The sequence below is a fragment of the Megascapheus bottae genome, chromosome 10, assembly GCF_031878675.1.
Source record: "Megascapheus bottae isolate mThoBot1 chromosome 10, mThoBot2.hap1, whole genome shotgun sequence".
Taxonomy (NCBI): domain Eukaryota; kingdom Metazoa; phylum Chordata; class Mammalia; order Rodentia; family Geomyidae; genus Megascapheus; species Megascapheus bottae.
In genome coordinates, this window is record NC_143518.1 from 25,770,183 (window position 1) to 25,798,019 (window position 27,837).

General features: G+C 35.2%; 1 protein-coding gene across 2 annotated transcripts in view; it reads right to left on the reverse strand.

The window, feature by feature from the left end:
* Positions 1-27,837, reverse strand: part of Rabgap1l (RAB GTPase activating protein 1 like) — a 452,094-nt gene that overhangs the window by 347,224 nt on the left and 77,033 nt on the right. For both annotated transcript variants that reach the window (XM_090340389.1, XM_090340388.1), the window contains one exon: positions 21,932-22,073. In XM_090340389.1, coding sequence (XP_090196515.1) covers positions 21,932-22,073 — 142 coding nt within the window. The remainder of the gene's footprint in view (positions 1-21,931; positions 22,074-27,837) is intronic.

The window sequence follows — 27,837 nt, forward strand, 5'->3', positions numbered from 1 at the left end:
TGGGAAAGGGGGAAATGTTGTGCCAAGATTGTTCCATGTTCTGGGAGTGACCCCCTCCCCCCACTTGTTTAGGGCCCACGTACTTGAACCCCAGGTGATAACAGCTTGGTGCTCAGTGGTTAGACACCTGAGCTCTGATTCGACCAGTGGTTTGAGTTAAATAGCCAATCAGGTAATTGTATTTTCCCTATAAAAGCAGTGTAAAGTCCTTGCTCAGGGCCTTTTCAGCATTGCTGGCTGCTGGTACGCAGAGGCCCGAGTCTAGACTCGTAAATAAAACGACCCCTGCTTTTTAGCTTTGACTGTGGCCTCTGGTGGTCTTTTCGGGGTTCTAGGAATTTGGGTACAACACAGGTAGAATCAAACAAAATCTAAATAAAAAGGTTAAAAGCAGCCAGGCACAGTGGCTCTCAACTATAAACCCAGCTATTCAGGAGGCTATGATCTGAGGACTGGGGTCCAACACCAGCCCTAGCATTAAAGTCCATGAGACTGTTATCTCTAATTAACCACTAGAAAACGGGAAGTGGTGCTGTGTCTCCAGGGGTAGGGTGGTAGCCTTGAGCTGAAGAGCTCAGGGACAGCACCACCAATGATTAAAAAAAAAAAAAAGTTAAAAGCCACAGTCTCATTTCAACTATGTTATTCTTTCTTTCCCCCTTGTACATGTGGGCATAGCACTAGCTACAGATAATTCCCTTGGGCTCAGTTTCTACAGAGGAAAAGAAATCAAAGTAAGTCATCCAGCTTCCCTAGAATTCCCAATTACTTGGAAAAGCCATTCAGATTCAGTTAACTAAAGGAAAGGGCATGGCTTGACCTCATAAGGGTTTCATATCAATAAGGAAATTTTGGTGGTTAACTGCCAGCTGTAGCACTACATCAGCAATAAAAGCCAAGTTTTCACCTAAGCTGGCTTTATTTAGAAGCATGATGAGAACAATCTAATTTGGCTTTATTTAGAAGCATGATGAGAACAATCTAATTTGACCACTTAAGAGTACTAGTGTCTACAACCAGCCTCAGAATCAACCCAACAATCCTGGGAGATCTTGGTATCCAAGGTCCTAAAAATCCAAGGAGACAGCCCTCTCTTGTTCATTTTGTTGTTACTATTGTTTTAAAGAGTTTTAGGGGCTGGAACTGCTTTGGTCTAGCAGGTTGATATCCCCTGTAGTCTAACAAAAGCCTGTCCCATGGGTCTACCTACCCACACAAAAAGGCAATCATACACAATCTAAAATTCAAAAAGGAAATACCTAATAGCTGTCCTCATCAGCAATTGTATCAGTAGCCCAACCTGTAGCAATCCTGCCTAATGTTAATGTTGGTAAGAATATATGTGCAAGGTATTACCTGCTATACATGTGCATGAATGAATACTAGACATCAAAATAGTTACATGACACCAGTTGTTTCTTAACTATGCTTTGTTTTTTGAATACGTAAGTTTGAATGTACCTTTTAAGAGATCTGCTATGTTAAAAATAGTAGTAAAAGGAACAAGGTGCTGGTTGCAAAAAATAAAAAAAGACAAAATGAAAACGTGACAAAAACCTGTAAATAACACCATGAACAGTTGAAATCTTCACATAATGGAATTCCAGAAGAAAGAAATAATGGTAGGAGAGGAAGTATTCACACATGCATTTAAGACCAGCTTCTCAAAAAGTAGAAAAAGAGGATTAAAGTTCAAGGCTAGCATTAAGTTAGTAAGGTCCTAGCTCAATGAACAAGCTGGATTTGGTGACATATGCTTGTAATCCCAGCTACTTGGAAGGGAAGTAGAAGTAGGATTATAGGGGACAAATACAGCCAGAATACTCAATGTACATAAGTGACAAAGAAAGTGGGAAATACAAAATGAGTCCACAGAAAAACACGATGTAACAAGCCAAACTAATTACTATAAACAAAATATACATTTCAATACCTGACAAAAGGCAAAATTTATATAAATGTTACCAACTACAATGCTTTTTATAAATCTTGTATGTATTAGTGTTCATAATGTAGAATATTAAGTTCATCACAGGATTTAAGAAATGAATGAGATGGAAGGAGGGATAGTAAATGTTGATTTTTTTTTAACTCATAAAATACCAGAAAATAGATAAGACAGTATGGCTAAAGGGAACTGCAAGGTAAACCTAACCATTAAAATTCCTTTATGAATTTCATTCCTCCAAAATACCTGGATAGTTCTTTCTCTATTGCTTTTACCTATAAAGACAGCTACAATTTAAATTAAAATTTTAATGTATTGTTATTGGTATTGCAGAGTAGGTATAGCAAGATTAAAGTTACATGAATCAGGTAATAAATATAATTCCCTTTGAACCATGTCTTCCCTTCCCTCGCGCTCTCCAAGTTTTTCTCTCCCATCCCCACCTACAAGATGTACAGTTTTTTCCACATAGTGTCTAGTGAGTTGTATTTGTTCACACTTTGTTCCACCTTTTCTGTGTTCTCATCCTCCCAAATACTAACAGACAATAAAAAAGGAAAAGAAAACAAAAAAAAGCAACAACTGAAAAATGTCTCATTCCCTTTTCTTGGAGTTCATTTCATAAAATATTATGTTATATGATCATATGCACTGCTCATTGGGTTCAACCATTCCTATGTATATTCTCCTTTGGCCTCAGTATGTGAATGTCTAGAGTCCTGTATAAATAATTGTGTGTGAATATTTGTAATCATTCAGTATGCTAACTTGTAGATTTGTAGGCTTTCTAGTTACCAAATGAGGGAACCTGTTTCTTTGGCTGTAGCTTACTCCACACTTAATAAATTTTTTTTCAAAGTCTTTCAATTTCTTTATGAGTGGTAAAATATCATTCCTCCTGATGGATGAGTAATATTCCATTGTGTACACATACCACATTTTCTTGATCCATTCATCCACTGAGGAGTATCAGAGGTATCTGATTCAATATTTTGTCTATGACAAACAATTCTGCAATTAACATGGTTGTGCTGGTAGCTTTAGTGTGGCCTTGTTTGTGTTCTATTGGATAAATGTCAAGGAATGAGATGCAGCATCATGTGGTAGCTCTATGTTTAGTCTTTTTTTTTTTTTTTTGGTCAGTTGTGGGCTTGAGCTCAGAGCCTGAGCACTGTCCTTGGACTTTGTCAAGGCTAGAGCTCTACCACTTGAGCCTCAGCACCATTTCTGGGTTTTTTCTATGTAAGTGGTACTGAGGAATTGAACCCAGGTCTTGGTGCATGCTAGGCAAGCACGCTACCACTAGGCCAAACTCCCAGCCCCTCTATGTTTAGTCTTTTAAGGATCCTCCATACTGTTTTCCAGAGTGGTAGAACAAATTTACATTCACACCAACAGTATTACAGAGCTCCCTTTTGGCCATATCCCCACCAGCATTTGTTATTGTTAAGTTTTCCTGATAATGGCCATTCTAACTGGAGTGAAATGATATCTCAATATTGTTTTGATTTGCATTTCTTTAATGAACAGGTATGTTGAACATTTCTTGATCTGTCTATTCACCATTCTTACTTCTCCTGAGAAGTCTCTAATCCTTTAGCCCATTTATTGACTGGGTTATTGAATTCCTGAATGTTTATTTTTAGAAATCCATTCCTCAATACAATAAAAGCTATATATGATAAACCCACAGCCAGCATTATACTTAATAGTGAAAAGTTAAAACCATTCCCTCTAAAATCATGAACAAGACAAGGATGTCCACTCTTTCTAGTTCTCTTCAACATAGTCCTAGAATTCCTATCAAAGGAATAAGGCAAGAGAAAAACATAAGAGAATATATATATGGAAAGAAGACATAAAGCCATCCCTCTTTGTGGGCAACATGATGCTGTATTTAAGGAACCCTATACGGAAACTACTTGAGTTAACCTGAAACTGTGGCAAAGTAACAGGGTATAAAATCAATCCACAAAAATCAGTAGCTTTCATGTATAACAACAATGAGAAGAGTGAGTCTTAAATCAAGAAAGTAACTCCCTTTGTAATAGTCTCTAAATAAATAAATAAAACAAACCTAGGAATTAATTTAACCAAAGATATAAAGGACCTCTATTGTGAAAACTTTAAAATTTTGAAAAAATAAACTGAAACAGACTTAAAAGCCTTGCAGGCTCTTTGACAGGAAGAATTAACATCACAAAAATGGCATTTCTGGGCCGGGAGTTTGGCTTACTGGTAGAGTGTTTTCCTAGCATACACAGAGACCAGGGTTCAATTCCTCGGTACCACATACATATAAAAATGCTGGAAGTGGTACTGCAGCTCAAGTAGTAGAGCTCTAGCCTTGAGAAAAGTGCAAGGACAGTCTCAGGCCCTGAGTTCAAGCCACATGACTAGCATGCATGCATAAATAAATAAATAAATAAATAAGGTTACAAGTAAATTTTAAAATTAGAATCAAGTAAGTTCAGTGTCTTTCTTTTGTTTTTTTTGTTTTGCTTTTGTTTTGTTTTGTTTTTGGTTGGTCATGGGGCTTGAACTCTGGACCTGGGAGCTGTCCCTAAACTCTTCAGCACTCTGTTTTCTTTTTCTTGAGAACCCTTTAGAAAGGGTTCTGCAAAAGAGCATGACCTGCTCTAGAGTTCTCCTGAGATTTCTGAGTGTTGAGAATATATGGCCTTTCTTAACTAAATATTTATAAAAGGAGTGAAAATGAAGCAGAATTGGAATGTAACTATTGTGTTTTCACAGCAATAGTATTTTCTGTATTTTATTCTTTACAGTAAGAGATCTTTCTCTTAATTTTAGACTTCTGAATATATAACTGCATACCAAAAATAATACATACAAGTTCAGATTGTCATGAACACTCTTGCAGCCATACAGCAACTAGGAGAAGAACCCAAATCTTATTTATCATGCACAAACTCTAAGAAACAGATCCGCAAAGTTAATAATGTTAGCTGTTAATGCAGAATACCATAAAAGTGTTTCAAGATCAATGTCATTTGGACAGCAAAAAATGTAATTGTACATTTCTTACATAACAGAATTTACTCGTTCAAAAGAGACACTAATATATCAATCCACATAAGTCGCATATGTCCTATATATGTCATATATCTATAGATCCATATTCATATATATCAGGTTAAAGTTAACACAAGGACCATCTTTAATTTCTGAGATATTAATACCATTACCTACTATCAACATCAAAGTGATTTTTAATAGAGAAAATACGTAAAGGAAAACATCGGTTGAAAGATTTCTTCCCAAATAAATAATCATCGCTGCCATTCTAAATCTAATTACAAATCTCCAATTAATAAGCCTTGTAGTTGCCAAGTAATATAAATGTATCACTAAGTATAGAAACAAGTCAATAATACTCGAGAACTATAGCCAACACACCATATCAGAAGACAATTAGCAATACTACTCAAACTGTTTTCTTAAAAGGCTAGCAAATTAATTCTACAAAATCAGCAGTATCTATTTGAATTTATTGTTTATGCTTCCTTTTTCAAAATACATTGAGAGCCAAGTGCTGTGGCTCATGCCTCTTATCCTAGCTACTCAGGAAGCTGAGATCTGAGGATCAAGGCTCAAAATCAGCCCAGGCACAAAAGGACCTGAGACTCTTATCTCCAATTAACCTCTAGAAAATGAGAAGTGGGGCTTGGCTCAAGGCGGTAGCCTTGAGCTGAAGAGCTCAGGGACAGTGCCCAGGCCGAGTTCAAGTCCCATGACCCACAAAGAAAAAGAAAAAAAAAAAGACTGAGAAACATGAAGACAAGAAGAACCTGGTAAAATAGGAGAATACAAAACATATACTCATATATATTTATATATACATATATATATGGTTTACTTTCTTGTTTTTCTTTTATTATCTTTAAGAAGTTGTACAGATGAGGAAAAACAAGATGATTAGGAGGGGGTGGGGTGAGGAAAAATGGGAGAAAAGCATGGGAAGGGGTATCAATGTTCAAGAAGTAATGTACCCACTACCTGATGAATGTAACTATAACCTCTATATATCACCAGACAATAAAGTAAAGTTTTTAAAGCTATACAAAAGAGTTCCATTTAACAAAGTAGTTTATGATTACAATATATCTTGATCAATGTCACGCCTTTCAGCATTTTCACCCATACTTCCCCTATCCACTCTTCCTTTCCTCCCTCTTCTTAATTTTGTAGGATATAAACAACATTGAGATTTCACTTCATACCAGTTAGAGTGGCCATTATCAAGAAATCCAATAACAACAGATATGAGCAAAGATGGGGCCCAAAGAGAATGCTACTGCACCAATAGGAATGGAAACTTGGTCAACCACTCTGGAAAGCAATATGGAGGTTCCTCAAAAGACTAACCATAGAGCTCCCCTATGACCTAGCACTTCTACGCATGGACACTTACCCACACGACCACAAATAAGGCCACACTAAAGCTACCAGCAAACTAAGTTCACTGCAGCATTATTTTCCATAGCCAAGACATGGAATCAACCCAGATGCATGCCAATGGATGAATGGATCAAGAAAATGTGGTATATACACAATGGAGTTCTATACTTCCATTAGAAAAAATGACATCTCCCCATTAGTAAGGAAATGTAAAGACTAAGAAAAAAAGCATACTAAGCGAAGCAAGCCATATCCAAAGAAACATAGGCTACCTAGTTTCCCTCCACTGTAATAATTAGTACAGGTCTATGACAGTTCTAGCAGAGGATCTCAATAGCTCAATGCACACAGCTCAATAGCTATGTACATATGAACTTATAAAATGATATTAATCTAAATAAACTACAAGAAGTGGAAAGAAGAGGGTTTTTTCCATTAGTGTGCTATATGCAGTTATTGCTTTTTCCTTTCATATTTTCCCTTTGTTTTTTTATCCTCATACCTTTTGTATTATATGTAAGTTTATTTGATTTGGGGATGAGAACAGGCATTACGAAATGATGAGACAAAGGATAAAGGGTGAATCAATGCAACAGTGATATTCACAAGACACTACTTTGGAAATGAACTTTAAAACTTGGGGGAGAAGGGAGCTATGGTGGGGGGAATGACAGTGGGAGAAAACATGCAAAGGGGCAACAACGGTGGACAAGAAATGTACTCACTACCTTATGTATGTAACTATAAACCCTCAGTACACCACCCTGACAATTAAATTAAAAAAAAGAATTATACTCATTTCCTTACTTACATAACTTTAAATCCTTCTGTGTATCACCCTTACAATAAAAAAGAAAAAATGAAAACAAAAAATAATCTGTAAGTAAACAATCTTCTAAGACTCTATGTAAAACATCCAAAATAACATAATAAATAAAAGACATTGTACCACATCTATAGAGCTATTTATCACCCTAACAATTGATAGAAGTAAAGAATGGATGACTCATGTTAAGTGAGGTAAGCCAAGAGCAGAGAGACAAACCGAGCATGTTCTCGTTGGTTGGTAGAAATCAGATCTAAAAGGCACTGGGATATGACAAAATACACAGAATTCTACATACCCACATTGAGTGGGACCAAAAGAGTAGTCTTAGGAAAGAATCACAAAGGTAAAATACCCAAGCACCTATGCATTTAAAATAATAAACATACTGAAATTAAAAAAAAAAGAATGGATGACATAAAAGTCCTCTGCATTACCCAGCCTCTGTATTCTGTCTAGTTTCATTTCCTGTTATTCTTCACCCTTTCAATGAACTATGTGTGTTATGCTGCACATAAAATGCTGTTTCCTATCACTCAATGCTTCCTTTAGCTCAGAAGATTTTCCTTTCCATAAGTATTCAAATGTTTCTAGTTAAATAATATACATTAATCAAGACTAAGTTGTAAAGGGTAAACTCTGAGAAATCTTCACTGAACAGGCCAAATCAGGTTCACTTCACATAATACCTTATCTGTGTCTTACTAATGTACTTACTATATATTTTTAAATTATCTACTTGTTAGTTTCTAGGAGAGTCATGTCTTGTTATCCTTTCTGTCCATAGCTTTTAGCAGAGTACTGTGTGTCTACTAAAGCTTTAATGAACTTTTAAAGTTTGATAAAACCTACTTAATAACAAACAAGTTACAAATGATTTCCTAGTAATGTCAATTGATCCAGGAACCACATTTGAAAAACAAGTCACTAACATTTAAGAACTATCTTAACTTTCCATTGTTTCCATTATCCATAGGATATGTACTGCACTGAGACACTTTGCAAGTATCAAAATATACTAAAAGTCATCATTGTAAACAAAATGTGATCCATTTGCTCTGCACACTTCTTAGGTACATGGGTGGCAAAAAGGAAATTGCGTAACACAACTCCAAAGTCTTTCATGTATTCATCATTAGATAGAAAGCCTCGAGAAATGTTGATGATGATTCATAATCAACCTTTTTTACCTCTATTTGGTCACACAACATATGGCAAATCTTCATTGTCAATTTGACTAAGAAACAACTAAGACATTAGTTTACTAATAGCACACTTCTGAGTATGTCATGACAGTATTTCCCAAGGGGTTAGGGCCTTCATTTACTGTAAGATTATACTAGAGGCTAACAGCCTAGATAGAATAAAAGAGGAAAAATGAGAAAGCTAGCAAATACAGCCATATTTTCCTGTTTGCCATGATGTGAGATGCTCTGCCTTCCCCACTATAATACACTGAAACATCTGAAAATGTGAGCCAAAGTAAATCCTTCCTCTATTAAGTTGTGCATGTGTTTTTTTCTCAGCTGCAAAAAGACTAACACATATATCTAAGCATATTATCATGAATGGTATTTTTCAGTGTACCGAGTGAATTCTCCACTGGGGACATATATCCCCCTGAAGTAACAAGTACTTCAGCATATTGAAAATTAATATTTTACAAATACTACATCAACTAGAGAAGATCAGAAAGGATTTGACATTTGAATTTTTTGTGAATTTGTTTGTGACGTCTTTCCTTTAAAAAGCAGTAAAGGTTGTTGTTACACTGAATGTGAAAGACAAGCACTTCATTAAATTGAAATCATAATCCATCCTTCTGCTTCTTTTTTCTAAAACATAACTGCTGGCCACACTAGGAAAAAACTTGGAAGCTGCCATATCATTCTACAAGTAAGACTTACTACTGTGATAAAAAAAATTGTGGTACCTCCAAATTTCTTTTTTTGGGGGTTGTGCGACTTGAACTCTGGGCCTGGGCGCTGTACTAAGCATCTGTACCTCTAATATCTAATCTTCATTATATGCATGTTTCTTCCAATTTCTAGGCAGAAAACCTCCTTGAAGACAGAAACTGTATCTTCACCATTTATATAGACTTGGTGCTACACCAAGCACCAAGTCTAACAGGATGTGTATAAAACAATCTGGAAAGGAATGGTAGGAAGGAAAGAGCAAGGTTTGGAAATGGTGAAAGCAAGGAAGAGAAAACAAGGACTAGAGAAATCATAAAGCCAGGAACCAGTGGTCCAAACCTAGAATCCTACTAATATCAGAGGGATCACAATTTAAGGCCAGCCAGGTAAGAAAAGATTGAAATCTCTTCTCAACCAATGATTGAGTACGATGGTCAACACTTGTGTAGAAAGTACAGGCCATAAGTTTAAACCTCCATAGTACCAAGAAGAAAAAGAAAAGGTTATAGGAAGAAAAAATTGTGTGGCAGATTGTGATCAGACAATTTTTTTTCACTTGTTTTTTTTAATGAAAGGTATATACTTCATTCCTGCATCTTCTCAATTGTTTCTTCCTTGTATTTGCCCTTTTCCTTTCCTATTTGGTGGGGTTTGGCTTTCCATTCCAGGATCTTTTTGGGGTCTTTGCCCAGTTTCAGCCTGGTAATAACCACTTCGCTGGGGTAAATGCCCATGTGGACAGTGGTGCCATTGGCCTTTTCCCGCTGTACCTGTTCAATGTAGATGACATACTTCTTCCTATAAACATGGACTACTTTGCCTATCTGCTGACCTTTATAGTGCAGAGAATCACAATAGTACAAAGCTTATGATCATATAAGATGATGCTAAGGGAACTCCAAGATATGGAAACAAGTGTTTTTTTCCTTGTGGTTGTCTTTTCAATGTACTATGTGAAGTTTTTCTTGCTTGTTTTGGTTTTTTTCCCCCTATGGTTTACCCCCTATTATCCCTGTATCTTATTTTGGTACTTGCTGTATTGTATAAAGGTTTATTTGAGTTAGGGAAAGAAAGGAAAACAACAAAATGGTGAGACAAGGGATAAAGTGTGAACCAATGTAAAAGCGATACCCACAAGACAGTATGCTGGAAATGAACTTTACAACTTGTGGGGGGGGGGGAGTTGAGGGGGAGAGTAAGTGGGAGAAAAGCAAAGGAAGGGGTAACAATGTTCGACAAGAAATGTATTTACTACCTTATGTATGTAACTGTAACTCCTCTGTACATCAATACCTGACAAAATTAAATTCGAAAAAAGAAAACTATTTTAAGTGTCCAATAATGTACTTTTAAGGAACAATTATTATCATTAAAAAAATTCACAAGGGGCTGGTAGTGCTGCCCAGTGTTAGAGTGCTTGCCTAGCATGCATGAAACCCCGGGTTCGATCCCTTGGTACTACATACACAGAAAAAGCCAGAAGTGGTGCTGTGGGTCAAGTGTACAGCTTTAGCTTTGAGAAAACTCCAAAGACAGTCCTCAGGCCCTGAGTTCAAGCCCCATATCTGGCAAAAAAAAAAAAAGATTCACAACATGATAAAATATAGAACTATACATTTCACAATTTGAATATAATAGAAAACATTCTGACATGCGTTACAACATTTTAGAATCAGATTTCATTCCACCAAATTTAAAAATCATATTACTTAAAATAAAGTAGTAGATTTTCTACATTTAATGACAATAATAAACTGCCCAAGCATAAAAATGTTGCTTCAGGAATTGAGTAAAATCTATTTTTGTCTAACTGAAAGGTCAATTCATCCTTAAAATGACATAGTAAGTTTTATTGGCATAGCACATGCAAGCTAGAAATCTGATAAATTAATGTACTTTTCAGAATGCTAAAGATTTTTCAGTCTTGAAAAGCTACAGTAATTAAATAGATATTTAAAGATTCATGTATGATTATATATAGAATAAAATTAGGCCTTACCATACAGTATTCAGAAATCTAACATTTTATTTTAATTTTATCTTTGTGATTGTTGTTCTTTGTAAAGTTATTTCTTTTCTCTATTTTTCCCCCTTATGGTTTATCTCATGTTGGTACTATATCTGACTTTGTTACCTGGCATACTATATGCATGTTTATTGGGAAGGGAATGGGAAAAACATGATGATTAGGAAGAGGTGGGAGGAGGGAAAGTGGGAGAAAAACATTAGAAGGGGTATCAATGTTCAAAAAGTAATGTACCCACTACCTGGCAAATATAACTGTAACCCCTCTATACATTACCCTGACAATAAAATACAATTAAAAGAAAAGGATACAAAGCACACAGAAAGAAATTAATATTAACAACATCACACATTTGGTACTTCATTATTTCTGGATCAAATGCAATACACAGTGATATTTCATATTTAATTTTCACAATAACTGTTTATTCCTACATGAACTATAAATAACCATAAAGGAATTTTTATATTTTTATAAACATAATACTAAAATATAGTAGATACATGAATGTTTGCTAAATGAGTAGAATTAATTCATATACAAACCTGTAGTTTTGCAGGGCAAGCTAACCCAACACTGAGCTTTGGAATACAGCAATTAAAGACAGGTATGACTCAGTCATCTGTTCCTGTCAATTACTTCCCTATAATCAGTGACTTTCTATTTCCAAGGCCAACACCTAAATTTAGGCTTTTATCTCCTCAAGTCAGATGTACATATCATGTTATTCAGTTGTTAGCTACACTCTTCATAGCTTACTTCCAACTGAATCTCCCTGCCTTAAAGGAACTCTGTCCATGCCATGTCCTAACTCCAATTTGTGACAGTCCTCCACTGCTTTACCTAATTGAAGTTCACACCTTTCCATATAGCTATTAAGACTCTCCACTACTTATTCTCAATCTTCCTGTCCAAGCTACACTGTCCCATAGCCATACTTCAGAGTTTTTGCTTGTATCTCAATCAGATTTCAATCTACCAAATTAAAGAATCTCATCAAATCAAATGTTTAAAATACTGTCCTTTCTACTTTTTTGTCTTCTCTGAGTTCTCCTAAAAGAGAAAGCCATTATGAGCTCAAGTTATAAATGTCCTAAAACCTTAGAAGAGACAGTAGCCCTGACCAAACCTTTGATTGCAGCCTCATGAGATCCTGAACAAAAGACCAGGGCTAAGCCATGCCATATTGCTGGTCCATAGGGGCTGCAAAGTAATAAATATAACTTGATATGGAACAATAGAAAACAAATATACTCTCTCCACTTTTGCTCAATACTTCTTTATCAAAGATACTTTTTAATCCTTTTTCTGTAAAATTTATTCTAAAAATACAATAATGAAACAATATTTAATCCCTTCCTTCTTTCATCTTTTGATTCCTTTCTTTTCCTACTATACACACAAATCCTATTTTTTTTTTCTATACTGCCCCATGGTCTTCTCTAAGGCTGGAGGGAAGGGGGGAGGGGAGAGAGTGAGAGAGAAAGAGAGAGAGAGCTGAGTTCCACAGATTCCCCACCCTGCATATTGCCACAAAAAGAAAAATTACTGAGTACCAGGCTCTTCCCTCAAAGTTTTTTTTTTTTTTTTTAAGTTTAATTGAAGGTGATTCCATGTTCACATGTTTACAGAGTGCAGAGTTCTGTTTCTATACAGGCACTGTGTAAGGATCACATCAGGGTAATTAGCAAATCCTTCAAACGCTTATCTTTCCTTTGTTCTAAGAAGAGAACTCAAACTCTCTAGTAGCTACTTTGAAGCAGACCAGGCATTACAATAGATTATACATTCAGCCTGAAGGGCCAGGAAGGCTGTAAGGCTTTAAGCGACTTTTCCTGTCTATTGTCAACATTGTAGCTGGGGTACTAGTTTCTCCTCCCTGCCTGAGAGCCACTTTCACTGAAGTGAGATCAAGTGTCTTTTGTCTTTCTGTGTTTTGAAACCCTAAATTTTTATAACATAAAAAGTATCCAGCTGACAAAGAAATCGTATTTAGCATGCCTAAAAACTTTATGGAAAAATTTATTTTCTCATCTCTAAAATGAATGTAACTAGTAGTACCTACCTTATATGCCTGTTGTGAAGACCAAACAAGTTAATAAAAGGTCAATAATTTAACCCTTCAACACCAAATTATGGGGTAACCAAGAGCAGTGGCAGCAGCATATATATGTGTGTATGTTTACATATATGTGTGTGTGTGTGTGTACATATATATGCAGATCAAGCTACCCAAACCAAAAACAAAAATTAAAATAAGGCTTGTAATAGCATCTCCAAGTAATATATAGCACATTTTAAGTCTGAGAAGTAATTCCTTTAATCAGTACCTACACAACTAAGTGTTATATAATTTTCTTTTAAAGAAATAACAAAGAGGGGGCCAGGAGTTTGCTCTAGTGATAAGAGTGCTTGCCTAGCATGCACGAAGGCCTGGGTCGATTCCTTGGTAACACATGCACAGAAAAAAAGCCAAAAATGATGCTGGGGTTCAAGTGGTAGAGCTCTAGCCCTAAAGGGGGATGAGGGGGAACCAACCCAAGGACAGTGCTCAGGCCCTGAGTCCAAGCCCAGGACTGGCAAAAAAAAAAAAAAGAAAAGAAAAGAAAAAAAGAAATAACAAAGAAACTGGGAGTTTGGCCTCACTAGAGTGCTTATCTAGCATGCACAAAGACCCAGGTTTGATTCCTCCGTACCACATACATAGAAAAAGCCAAAAGTACAAGATGATTGGGAGTGAGGAGGGGGAGGGTAAATGGGGGCAAAAACATGAGAAGGGCTATCAATGTGTGAGAAGTAATGCACTTACTACCTGGCAAATGTAACTGTAACCCCTCTATACATTACCCCAACAATAAAAAGAAAAAAGAAGAAAAAGAAAAAGCCAGAAGTGGTGCTGTGGCTTACACGGTGGGGTTCTAGCCTTGAGAAGTCCAAGGATAGTGCTCAGGTCCTGAGTTCAAGCCCCAGGACTGACAAAAACAAAAAAGTTCATTTCTTTATCTTCTCCCACTTGAATATAAAGAACTTTTTATTTGCAAAGCTATTCTTTAGTAAATTCTGTTTGTGACTGCCTTCTCTCTAATAAAGAACCTATACTTTTGAGTTTAATACTCTAGTTAACAGAAGTAGTACTGAACAGTAAATATGAAATCAAAGGAGAAATTGATAGTGTTTTAAGGTGAGGACTCTGGGAGCTGAGACAGAGGTTCACAACTTCCAAATCACTATGGGATACATAGTGTCAATAAACAGACCCTACCCTTACAAAGACAAAAAGAAAATGGGAGTAGAAAGGAAGCCAGGGGAGAAGATTTGAGCCAATCCAAACACAAAAACATAAATGCAGATGATAATAAAGCCAAAATGTACAAATAACTGTTAAGCCTGTGAACCTAAACTCAAAAATTTTAGACAAGGAATAAAGGACAAAATATAACATTTGCTGTTACCTTCAAATGGAAGTTTACTATCCATGTTACAAATAACTGAAGGATGAAGTCACATTCATACACAGTTTTAAAAGCAGGGGCAAATCAGAACAAGCACACATGTGTACAGTGCTACACGTATGGACTTAACTTTCTGCTAAGATTCCTTGTCTTCAAATTAATACCTTTTAACACACTTTATTTTTTATAGCATTTGAGAAATATCCTTTGTTTCATTTTACTTTAGGTCTTTCCCAGAAAATTAAATGTAATTTTAGTCATTGTAAGTCTGTATACTCCGTTAAGTTTAATTATAGGTTGAGGCAACACAATTTAGAATGACTTGAACTTCCAGTTGTGGTTTGACAGGCAAATTATTGAAAATAATTAAATAAAAGAATGCTCCAATTCCCCCAGCAGAAAAACATTTCTATGCCACCTCTATTTCTAACTTTTGATGTCTGAGTTGACAGAAATGTCAATTACAGAACTAATAATAAAGTGTATTGAAAATGTATGACTATCTTATAAAAGAAATTGCTACTTCCTACTCTGTGATTTTTGTAACTTTTTTTACAAAGATGATGGCTAATAGATTTTTCAAAAGACAAGGCAACATCTCAATTGTCAAGAATGGAAGTGAAAAAATTAAAAACAAGTCTGATGTCTTGCTTATTACACTGCATATAAAAATTAAAAAGTGAAATTTATGTTTTCAGATTTTTAAATGCAATTCCAGAAAAAAATTATCTGTGCTTTTCTTATGTTTTCCAGAACTGAATAATGTTGAGACTGCAATGATGAATATCCATTTGTTTACTACCCATTGTTTTCACATATTTCTTAATCATAGATACTAACTGAAAAGGCAAGATCTTATTGATAAAATGGCATTTAAGAATGAAAAGAGGAGAAGAGACAATAACATGGTTATCTGGGAAAAAAAGATCCAGGCCAAGGGAACAGTAAATGTAAAAGCTTAGAAGCAGAAGTATACCCAATATGTTTGAAGAACAGGAAAATAAGGGCGGAACTTGTAAGGCAGAGTGTTAGAAAATGAAGTGAAGAGGTAAAAACTAGATAGAAATATTGTTTATGGCCTTGATAACTCTGGTCAATGAACTTTAGATAAGTGAAATAAGATATTATCAATCACTTAAGAAGTAATAAAATAGAAATAATTTCAAAAGAATGGACAACAGAAGAAAAGAAAACAGAAAATCACTTTAGAGGTATCCAGAACAAAATAAAATTATCCAGACATACAATAGGGTCAGAAAGAGGTTAGATTTTAGATTCCTAGATTTAGAGCTAGAAGACACAACTAGCGGGCAAGAGAAGAATGCAGACTTATTATCAGATCATCAGATTCTAGCCTTTTATACTATTTGATGGAAAAAATATCTTTATACAACATAAAAGAAAACCACTTAGGATACAGGATTCTTAAGATATTATACCTATCATTCATGTGCAAGATTTCCTGTTTGCATGAACACAGGACTAATTAGAGTCCTCTCTTATCTCTCCTGTGTGGGTGGGAGCAGAATATTGTACATGGAGACAACATGCCACACTACCAATTATACAATTTTTATGAAGATTCACTCATTCTTCTTTGTTAAAAGTGACCAATTTGTGGCTTTCCCAGCCAGTATTATAATCTTTCAATAACAAACCAGACTCAAGAAAACATAGGCTACATGGTTTCCCTCATTTATAATAATTAGAATGTGCCTATTCATAAATAAATCCAGGGGATAGTAAAAGACAAAAAAATACACTTGGACATGATAAATTAAACAAGACTAAATATTCACACAGTGAAACCAAAGGTAGATATTCTTAGGAGAGGATCACAAGGGCTCAATAGCCATGTGCATATGATCATATAAAACGATGTTTATCAAAATGAACTCCAAGTGGAGAAACAAGAGGCTTTTTTTTTTTTTTTTTTTTTTTTTTTTTTTTTGGCCAATCTTGGGCTTGGGCTCAGGGCCTGAGCACTAACAAGAGGCTTTTATTTTACCTTTTTTTTTTTTTTTTTTTTGCCAGTCCTGGGGACTTAACTCCGGGCCTGAGTACTGCCCTTGGACTTTCCTCAAAGCTAGTGCTCTAGCACGTGAGCCACAACACCACTTCTGGCTTTTCTATGTATGTGTTACCAAGGAATTGAACCCAAGTCTTCATGTATGCTAGGCGAGCATTCTACCATTAGGCCAAAGTCTTGGCCCCTTTATTTTACTTTTTGCAGTTCCTATTTTCTGTTTATTTTCCTTTTGTTTCTGTCTTTGATTTCAGTACCTTTTGTCTTGTATGTTAAGTTTATCTGATTTGGAGAGAGGAAGAGGAAGCCCAGAAATGGTGGGACAAAGTGTAACCTAATTCAGCAGTTGTGATACATGTTATGTTGGAAATGAACTATATGACATGGGAGAGGGGCAGGAGAATAGCATAGAAAATTGAGAGTTTAACACTGTTCAAAAAGAAATGTACTCATTACCTGACTTAGTTAACTGTAACCTCTCTATACATCACCTTTACAGTAAAATAAAAATAAAATCAAGTTTAAAAAGTAAAACAAGGGCCAGGAGTTTGGCCTAGTGGTTAAAGTGCTTGCCTAGCATGCATGAAGACCCGGGTTCGATTCCTCAGTACCACATACATAGAAAAAAGCCGGAATTGGTGCTGAGGCTCAAGTGGTAGAGCTCTAGCCTTGAGAAAGTCCAAGGACAGTGCTCAGGCCCTGAGCTCAAACCCAGGACTGGCAAAAAAAAAAAAAAAAAAGTAAAACAAAAATCAACATTAGTGTTTCTATTAGTGCTCCAGAAATTTTTTCCCCATACTCTGTTCCAAATTAAGCAATAATCATCCAGTGGTAAAAGAAAACTGCTGTTTTTTACAGCACCATAAGAAAGCAATAGAGCAAATGAGCCGAATAGGAGCAATCTCAGGAAGTAAAAGAGTAGCAGCTCCACTATGATGAACCTCTACAAGGTTCACTTGTTTTCCTTGTCTCAAACTGGTGCTTGATTCTGGTTATTTTCCAAAGTTTAGTCATTTTCCAAGGTTTAGTAGTTTTCTTGTCTCAATTATTACTTGATTCTGGTTATTTTCCAAAGTTTTGAAATGATTTATTTTGACAATTTTATTCCTTTCTCTCCTTACTTTGGGATATTTGGATTTGCTAAACTCACTCAGCCACTCTGCATTAAATATATTTTTTTTAATAATTGGCCCAAGTAACCTGCTAAAAATGCCAGAGAAAAATATTTTGAATCATTTCTAAAAATAGAAACTGGCACTACATTGAAATTAGTATTTTCTTTTAGCTCTTAACAGGCCTTTGTTGAAAAGGCTTACTCAGGTGGACTTAAGTGGAAAAAGTATTCTAAACAATGGGCATTTATAAAGAAAGACACAGAAGCATGTCAAGAAAATGTGTGGTTAAGAGTTCGGTGGGTGAACGCTTCTCTATTTTTATCTCCCTCTTCAACTACAAAGACTCTCAAACCTCATATAATATCCTAAAAATGCCTTCTTTTGGCCAGAATAGTCTAGAATTTTCAGTTCAATCTCTTCTCATCAAATTTCTTAAAATAATAATTCAAAAGCTATTATTCCCTTTCTCATAACACAAGTGGCTCACAAGTGGCTCAGCTACTCAGGAAGCTGAGATCTATTGGTAGGGAAATCCATGAGATTCTTACATCCAATTAATCTATCAAAAAGCCAGAAGTGGAGCTGTGGCTCAAGTGTCTGAGCATGAAGTTAAGTAATAGCAACAAAGCCCTGAGTTCAAGCCCCAAGACTGGCACAAATGCACATACATATATACACATACATACACATACACATATACATATACATACATACACACAAATTATTCTTTCTCCATTACATTAAAATCTCATTCATAAAAATTCATTAACTTCTCAAATTAATCAAATCCAATGGCCAGGTACGGATGCCTGGCCTTCCCTGTTCTGTATGATGACACACCAGATTATGATGCTCTAGATAACACCCTTGGCTTACACTCCTAAATCTGCACTACAGCTTGGGTTCTCCTTAGTGTTGTGATCACATTTATGCAGAAGTTTAGCTAGGACCTTCTCTTCCTGAACCTACTAATCATTTTGATCTAATGTCTGCTTTTATTCGTTATCACTTTAGACAATTTCATTCCTCCTTATTCCTTTATGTTCATGACTCTCACACCATATTCTCTAGTTATAAAACATCTCTCACAATTTATTTTTATTTAATTTTATTTTTTGCAAAAGTGATGTTCAGAGGGGCTACAGTTACATAATTAAGGTAATGAGTACATTTCTTGTTGAACATTGTCCCCCCATCTCCACTCCCCACTCCCAAGTTGTAAAGTTCATTTCCAACCTAGTGTCTTGTGAGTATTGCTGTTACATTAGTTTGCCCTTTGTCCTTGTTTCACCATTATGTTATTGTCCTTCCCTTCCCTCAATCACATAAAAATATATACAAGACAGGGGGTACCAGAATAAAGAACAGTGACTACACGAGAGAAACCAAAGAAAAAAGAAGAACTTCATACAGTATATTAAATACAACAACATCAACAATAATGAAAAAAAACTCCCTTGTTTCTATATCTTGCAGTTCATTTCAATTAGCATCATTTTATATGGCTATATATACATATTTATTGAGCTTTTGTGATCCTCTGCTAGGACTATCCTAGACATATGCTAATTATTACAAATGAGGGAAACCTTGGAGCCTGTGTTTCTTTGGGTCTGGCTTACTTCACTTAATATTATTTTTCCAAGTCTTTCCATTTCCATACAAATGGGGTGATGTCATTTTTCACATGGAAGCATAGAATTACATTGTGTATATATACCACATGTTCTTGATCTATTCATCTACTGAGAGGCATCTGGGTTGGTTCCATATCTTAGCTATGGGAAATTAAAGACTATTTATAATGACTGGTAAAATAGCCCATTTTAATGTACCCCAGTGAATCAAAATCCAAGTGTAAAAATAAGTGAATCTTACCTTCACCTCCAAACCCACTCTTTGTCTTCCTGTGCTCCTTTTTAAATTCGCTTATGCCAGGAGAATACGAGGATCCCTTATGTTAGAAACTAAGATAAATTTTTGATTCATTCTCCTTTCTTTTCTACTACATTGACTTTCACTTCAATTGCAAGTCTCACTAATATTACCTCCATCCTACTCTCAAATCAATCTTCTCTGCCCTCATCTTTTATATTGTAAGATGGCAATTTTGATGTAGCAATGTCAAGAAAGCACTCTCAAATGGCTACGTAAAAAATAAACAGAGTCAAACTTGGCTCTCCTTTAAGATTTAAAATTTTTCTAATGATATGCTTTATATAAGTAAATATCTGAACAATTTTCATATCTTATAACCTCTAGAGTAATTACCACTGAGTCATAAAATACCTTTCGATTACTCAAGTGAGAATTTAATTTCTCATGAAATACTTGGGGGAAATTAACTTAAGATTTATCTGTTATCTGAAATAATATTGTGATTTCCTTGAGATTTTTCTAAATTTGGTCTTCAAAGAAGTATGTGTGGCTTTTGGCAAACACAATTTATCTTACACAAAGTATTTTTGTTAATACACTTATTTATATGTTTGATATCACTCTCTAAAATGTGATGAAAGGTCCCTAAATAATTTTGTTTAGAAAATAGTGCTTCATGTTATATATTCATCTTATATTGAATTACAATTTTAGACAGAGCTAGAGTTTCTAAAATATTAATATTATCTGGCAAGTATAATACCCAGACTATACCTAGAAAGATAATGTAAAAATTATTATCTTTAAAGAAATAAACAGTGGACATACCAATTGGGTAGTTCAAAGAATACCTCCCTTTTGTGTGTTATAAAATATCATGCCTCTGTACATCACCCCAACAATAAAATAAGATATCATGAACTTTACAGTAAGAATGGATTAGGCTGCTATATATAATATTTGACTCATTTATTTCATATGACTGCAAATGATTTACTGGAAGGTCAAGACCAAGCTGGAAAAAAAGGTCCATGAGGCTCCATCTCCAAAATAAGTAACACAAAGCAGGGCTACAAGTAGCTTACATGAGCAGCAGTCAGCAAGCAAGCCAAGTAAGATGAAGACCTGAGTTCAAACACTAATACCATCCCCCCCAAAAAAGTAAAAAGTAAAAAAAAAAAAATCCCAAATAATCTAATGCCTTATATAAATAACTGAAAATAAGAACAAATTTAAAATGAATAGAAAACAAAGCAAAGATCAGAGATAGTGGCTAATATTAATAAAAGTAAATAATGGCTACTAAAAAGATACAAAAAATCTTGAATGTATTAGATATAGAAGAAATAAGCCTCAACATAAGAAGTCATATGGGATGGGATGTAGCTCAGTAGCAAAGTTCTTGGCTAACAAGTAAAATATCTTGGGTTCAATCTCCAGTACCAAAAAAGAAAAGACGGGTAAAAAAAATTTTTTTGCCAATCCTGGGCCTTGAACTCAAAGGCCTTGAATCAAACTCGGGTCTTCATGCATGTTAAGCAAGCATTCTACCACTAGGCCAAACTCCGGGGGGAGGGGGGACAAAAATATCTATTCCTATTAAACAGAGAAGCCCTTTTAGAAAGAAAAATCAGGCAAAGAGAAAGAAAGGAAGAAGGGAAGAGAGAAGGGAGAAGGGAAGAAAGAAGAGAGAAAGCAAAGGGCTAGAGGGAAGGGAAAAGGAGGAGGGAAAAGAGGAAAAGGGAAAAGGTAAAAGAGGGAGAGGGAGAGGAGGCGAAGAGAGGGAGGAGGAAAGAGGGGAAAGACCTGAGAGGAGGAGAAGGAAAGGGAAATTCTAAAACTACTTGAATCTGAAATTTTTTCATTGAATATTTCCAAAATATTTGAAATAAAATAGAATTCTACCAAAGTGAAATACTCACAAGCCGGATACTGGAAGATCATGCCTATAATCCTAGCTATTCAGTAGGTCAAGATCTGCGGATGGCCATTCAAAGCCAGCCTGGGAAGAAAAAGACCTGGAGACTCTTATCTCCAATTAAGCACCAAAAACTAGAAGTGGTACTGGGGCTCAAGTGGTAGAGTGGTAGCCTTGAGCTGAAGAGCTCATAACAACAACAAAAAAAAAAAGCCACATAAGTGACAATGGGAACTACACAACCGAATAAGCTAAATTCACTTCTTCATGTAGTAGAATCTAGATTAAGTGGCAGAGACTAGGAATAAATACTTGGCCATATAGTGTGTCTAGAGACACACATACATTCACATCACACTTTAAAGCTTTATAAGTAAATCCGTTTCTAAATAAAATTATCTTACCTTCTTCTGCTTCATCCTCCTGAGGTGATACTGGACCCCCTCCACTAGTAGGAGTAACAGGTTCCTCCTTGTCAGACTCTCGCTGCAGGCTCACCACCTCATATATTGCATCTCCAGCATTGGAATGTCCTTTTCCCTCAGACTAAGAAAGATACATAGTCATATGTTTAAATACTAGAAATCTAAAGCAAAGATAGTATTTTAATGGTTCTTATATTAAAAATACCTTTTTAGTATGACATCACACTTTTTCCACTATCGTCAAATCTGAAGTACAATATGATGATATCTCTGTATAGAAATCCTTAAATCCTCTGAAGCCAGTAGTCTAAATGCTAGCTACAAGTATGGAACTAACTTGGTGGGCAGAAAAGATATTAACTTCAACTATCTACTAATCAGAATCTTTAGGGTAGAATATAGAACTCTGAATATTTTTTAAGAATCGCTAGCAATTCTAACAAAAGCTGAAATAAGAACATTTATAAAACCTCGTGTTTTTAATAAAAAAATTCTATGCAATCCCTATGACAGAATTAGATATTTTTCTTAAGTTACAGGTATACACAATTACATAAACAAAAGGTATGTCCGTTACAGAGATATACAAATGTTTCCGAACAGCTTCTATTTTCTTCTGCACAGATGAAAGTAAAGAAAAATCAAATATTAATGAGAAGTGGAAGCCAGCAAATTTTTGTAATGTTATAAGGATACTGTATCTAATTTTTATCTTTTATAGGTAGGAAAATTATTATGTCACTTTATAGTCTAAAAATTGAGAATGAAATCAAATATGGCTTAGACTAACCTAGACAAATTTTTTCAATAAGGTTGTTTTTCATTTCAAAAAAGTTCCTAGATGCTCTGCTAATAATGCTTATAGTTTAAAACCAGCTTTTTAAGAATAGATATGAAGAAACAAGCTAACCCAATCAGAGGCATCCCAGGTTCAAACCCAGGCAGAATTTCTTTTTTTAAAAAAATACAACTTGTGAAAATAGATGCATCCAATCAATAAGCAACTTCTCCCTCTTCCTATAAATTCCCTGATTCCAAGGATGCAAATTTAAGTTTATAAATTATCAATTTTAAATTGTTTATACTTGCTGATTGAGCAACAAAGCCTTTAGTTTATTTTAAAACCCAATGTCATTTAAAACCTCAGTCCTTGCCTCTTAGCTTCTGAGCCATTTCTTCATATTCCATCTAGGCATCGTGGTACATACTAGTAATCCTACCTACTCAAAAGGCTGAAGCAGAACTTTAAGTTTAAGGCCAGCCTAAACAATTTAGTGAGAACATGTCTCAAAAACCTAAAAAATTAAACAAAAAAATTAACACACACCTCCTATATCAATGTATATTCTATTTTCAACTTCTATAGGAAATGAGACACATGTTTAAAGGGAATCTTTGAACTACAACTTGTGTCATTCTGCTGATTTGGTTCCTCCCTAAATTTTCCTCATGTATACTATTTTTCTTTGCTATTGAACATATGCTTCCCTTTTTAATGGTGATTTTTTATGTATTTCCTTATTATTGTGAGTTAATACAAGAGATCCTTGCAGAAACGATTGCATTTTATACATTGTATCTTTACTGTGGATGCTACCATACTTCAACTCTAGAAATAAGCCTATATGTAAATTAACTTGACTATAACAATTGTGAAATTAGTTGTACTGATTAATTTTTATGTAGCTTAATAATCCAACTACTGTAGAACTTTAGAAATAAAATCTCAGTAATACTAGTAACCCACACTGACTTTTATAATAACTCTGTATTATAGAGACAGTGACTTCTGTTAGAACTTATTTCTTATTATCTATTGAGAACCAGTTTCATCTGAAATGCTTATGTTGTACATGAACTCAAAAACTTTATTTCAGCTGGGCATGGTGGCTCACGCCTGTAATCCTAGCTACTCAGGAGTCTGAGATCTGAGAATCCTATTCAAAGCCAACGCGGGCACTAAAGACAGTGAGACTCTTATCACCAATTAATCACAAGAAAAGAAGTGGGACTACCCCTGCGGCTCCAGGGATAGGTCTGTAGTCTTCAGCTGAAGACCTCAGGGTCAACACACCCAGGCCCACGGATAAGGCAGTAGCCTTGAGCTGAAGAGCTCAGGGACAGTACCCAGGCCCAGAGTTCAAGCCCCATGACCCACAAAAAAAAAAACCACCTTTATTGCATCTTTTAAATGCAAAATGTAGGACATTCACCACACATAAGTGGGAGTAGGTGACTCCTTTTCAATCAAATATAAAATTTACAATGTCTTTTCAGGACAGATTCTCTAATAAATAAACACAATTTAATATTTGAATTGAAAAACTTCCATAAGAAGCAATATATTTTTCAGAGAATGTGTTCATTAAGATATTAAATATGCTAATGGAAATTATTTCAATTATTTAAATCTAATTCTAGAACACTGGCTATCTCAATGTATGTCAATCTATATTAAAACTTTCTATGCTGCCCTTGAAATATCTTGAAATTTCTGAAGTAATGTTAATGTAGATAACATGGTTTAAATTATCTTTAAAATGAGTATCATATAAGCATTTTTCACTTGTAATCATGGATGGGGTTTTGATTATTTACCTCTAACTTTTCAGAGTAAGAAAGAATCTAAAAACAGCCATTGCCCTGATGCTGCCTCACTTATTCTCTTGAGAATAGAACTCTTTTAGCAGGAACTTCACCTCATCAGCTATAGCCTCCTAGTTTTCTGACACTAAATGATTCTCTACAATATCTACTAATTAATTTTTCAAAAGAATCACTGAGCTCATTTGTGATAAATTTTGCATATTCCAAGTTTGTGTCTCTGTATGTTCATTCCTTCAAACTTAAGATAATTTTATGCTCATCAATTGTTACTATATTTTAACTTCCACATCAAGTGGAAAGAATTTTCATAAAGAGCAACATATTTATGAAATCAAAAAGATCTCAAATGGTGATAAGTAATTTTATAGAATAAATGTCATCATGAAATACTATGTTGCTCCTTCTCTCATTATACCTAAATAGACTTCTTGTCACATATACTTTCAATGACAACAAGCCTACTGTTTTTATTTATAAAATTTTCAAATAAAAAAATCAAATATCATGCTGAATAAGACAAGTCAAGACCTAAGGAACAAAAGGCGCATGGTATCCTTAATATGCGGTTATTAAATCCAAAGTGTACAAGAGAGAGGACTCAATAACTGCATGCCCAAAGCAATGGACATGGTAATGGAAATACAAACATAACTATATAGACAAAAAAACCTATGACTCTATAATCATAATGTTTTATTTCATAAACTGATATGTTTCTATGACATACAAACCGTTAGCCTAATTTTGATTAAGTTCTAAAGACTAAGTCCCAGAGAATGTAATTAGAGATTTCCTCCTTGAACAATTGTTTGTTAAACTTGTCATTTAAAATATGATGTAAACATAAGCCATATAATTAATCATTGTTGTTCTGAAGGTACTATGTTATCTCTCATCACGTCTACTGTCCCTTGGTTATCTCATATTGTTACACTATCTCACTTTGTTATCTGATATATCGGATATAATTGTATTTGGTTATCTGAAATTGGATAGGGAATGGGGGAAAACAAGATGAGGGGTGGGGGAGGGGGAAGGGAAATGGGGACCATGACATGTGAAAGGGTATCAATGTGTGGGAATTAAGGCACCATTTATCTGGCAAATATCATGTAACCCTTCTATTAACTACAATAAAAAATATATTTAAAAAAATCAAATAATTAGATAAGTAAATTACAGCTCACTTAGGGGATACCTGGAAGTGCTCCCCTAAACTCCCCAAAACAAATAGAAGAAAGAAAAATGTTGGGCTGTGAATGTGTCTTAATGGTATAGTGTTTGCCTCGCATACATGAAGCCCTAAGTTTGATTCGCTAGCACCACATCAACTGAAAAATACAGAAGTGGTACTGTGGCTCAGGTGGTAACACAGAGAGGCTCAGGGACAGTGCTCAGGCCCTCAGCTCAAGCTCAGGACTGACAAAAAAAAAAAAAAGAATTTTAATTTATAATCTCAAATTTTTTCAAGTTAATTTCTCAGAATCAGTATTTTTCACAATTCTAGAAGTTTTATGATGAAGGCTGAATTAAATCACCTATCCTTACATAAATACCTCAAGGAAATGCTACTTTTTTCAGTTGTATTTTCTTTTTTGTGTGTGCTAAGACTTAATCAGCTTCAGTATATAGTACTTTAAGGTAGAGAGATAAAACTAGAAACCAAAGGTCATTCTCACCTTTACTTTGCTCCTTTTTTTTCAAAGGCAAGTCATAAAAATCCAGCCACCCTACCCAGAGTAGGTTATAAAACTTTCATTCCAAAGTTATTCTTCTTATGTCCATAAGAAAGAGACACTTATATCCTTGACAATACTGATGCAAAAATAAACCTGACTAAATTCTTCCAATTTATTATCTGATCACATTTGTTTTGACAAATCACACACATGACTGTAGAGTCTCAAACCTAGCAAAAATACAATTTTCTGTCTCTTTGGGAGTTCATTTGTGAAGGTTTCTGTACCATGTAAAACTTACTTGAAATATACCTTTTTGTCTTTCTATTGTTAAAGTGACTTCTATTACAAGAGCCTCAAAACATTAATCTAGCAATAGGTAAGAGAAGCAAGCAGTCTTTTCTCCCCTGTAACCATCTTAGTATAATGTAGTAGTGCTTACCTAAAAGAAGTTGGTAGCACCCAATTATTCCTGGTGCTTTGTCATTATTTTGGACTAAACATCAACAAAATATAGAATTGTTCTGTAATTTAAAAATTGCAAAATCAAACAACATGAACTGCAGGGGCCGGGAGTTTGGCCTAGTGGTGGAGTGCTTGCCTAGCATACATGAAGACCTGAGTTTGATTCCTCAGTATCACATACATAGAAAAAGCCAGAAGTGGTGCTGTAGCTCAAGTGGTAGAGTGCTAGCTTTGAGAAAGCCAAAGAACAGTACTCAGGCCCTGAGTTCAAGCCCCAGGTCTGGCAAAGAAAAAAACTGAACTATAAAGATTGCATTCTAATAAAAAAATCCTACCACTAAAACAAAATATATGCTAGTATTTTGGATTTATACTCAATATTTTTTGTCCTCAGTTGTACTGGGGGACATAAATATGTATTTTGTATCTTATTCAGGTCTAAATAAACTACAATCAAATTTCTATCCCCCTGTTCCTCTGAAATTGTCCATGCCTTAACTTACCATTGTAGTCCCTTCTTATATAATCAAATCACTGACCTACCTGAAGTAACTGTACTATAATAATGCTCTCCAATTTAGAAGCTATTTCCTCTCTCTAGTGGTCCCTTCCTCCCATTCTCCTGATTTTAACCCAGATATGTGCTGTATCCTCAGCCACGTTAAACATTTGGGTTTGGAGTGTTTTCATCTACTGCTATTTCCAAACTGATTTTTTTTTTTTTTTTGGCCAGTCCTGGGACATGAACTCAGGGCCTGGGCACTGTCCCTGAGCTTCTTTCAGTCAAGACTAACACTACTACCACTTAAGCCACAGCACCACTTCTGGTTTCTTCTGTTTATGTGTCCTGGGGAATTAAAAACAAGGCTTCATAAGTGGCTAGGAAAGCACCCTACCACTAAGCCACATCCTCAGCCCACACTGATCATGTTTTTTGTTTTGTTTTGTTTTTGGCTTGAACTCAGGATCTGAGCACTGTTTTGGGACTTTCTCAAGACTAGAGCTCTACCACTTGAGCCACAACACCACTTCCAGCTTTTTCTATGTAGGTAGTATGGAGGAATCAAACCCTGGTCTTCTTGCACGCTAGACAAGAGTTCTACCACTAGGAAAAGCTCCCTGCCATTTTTTGTT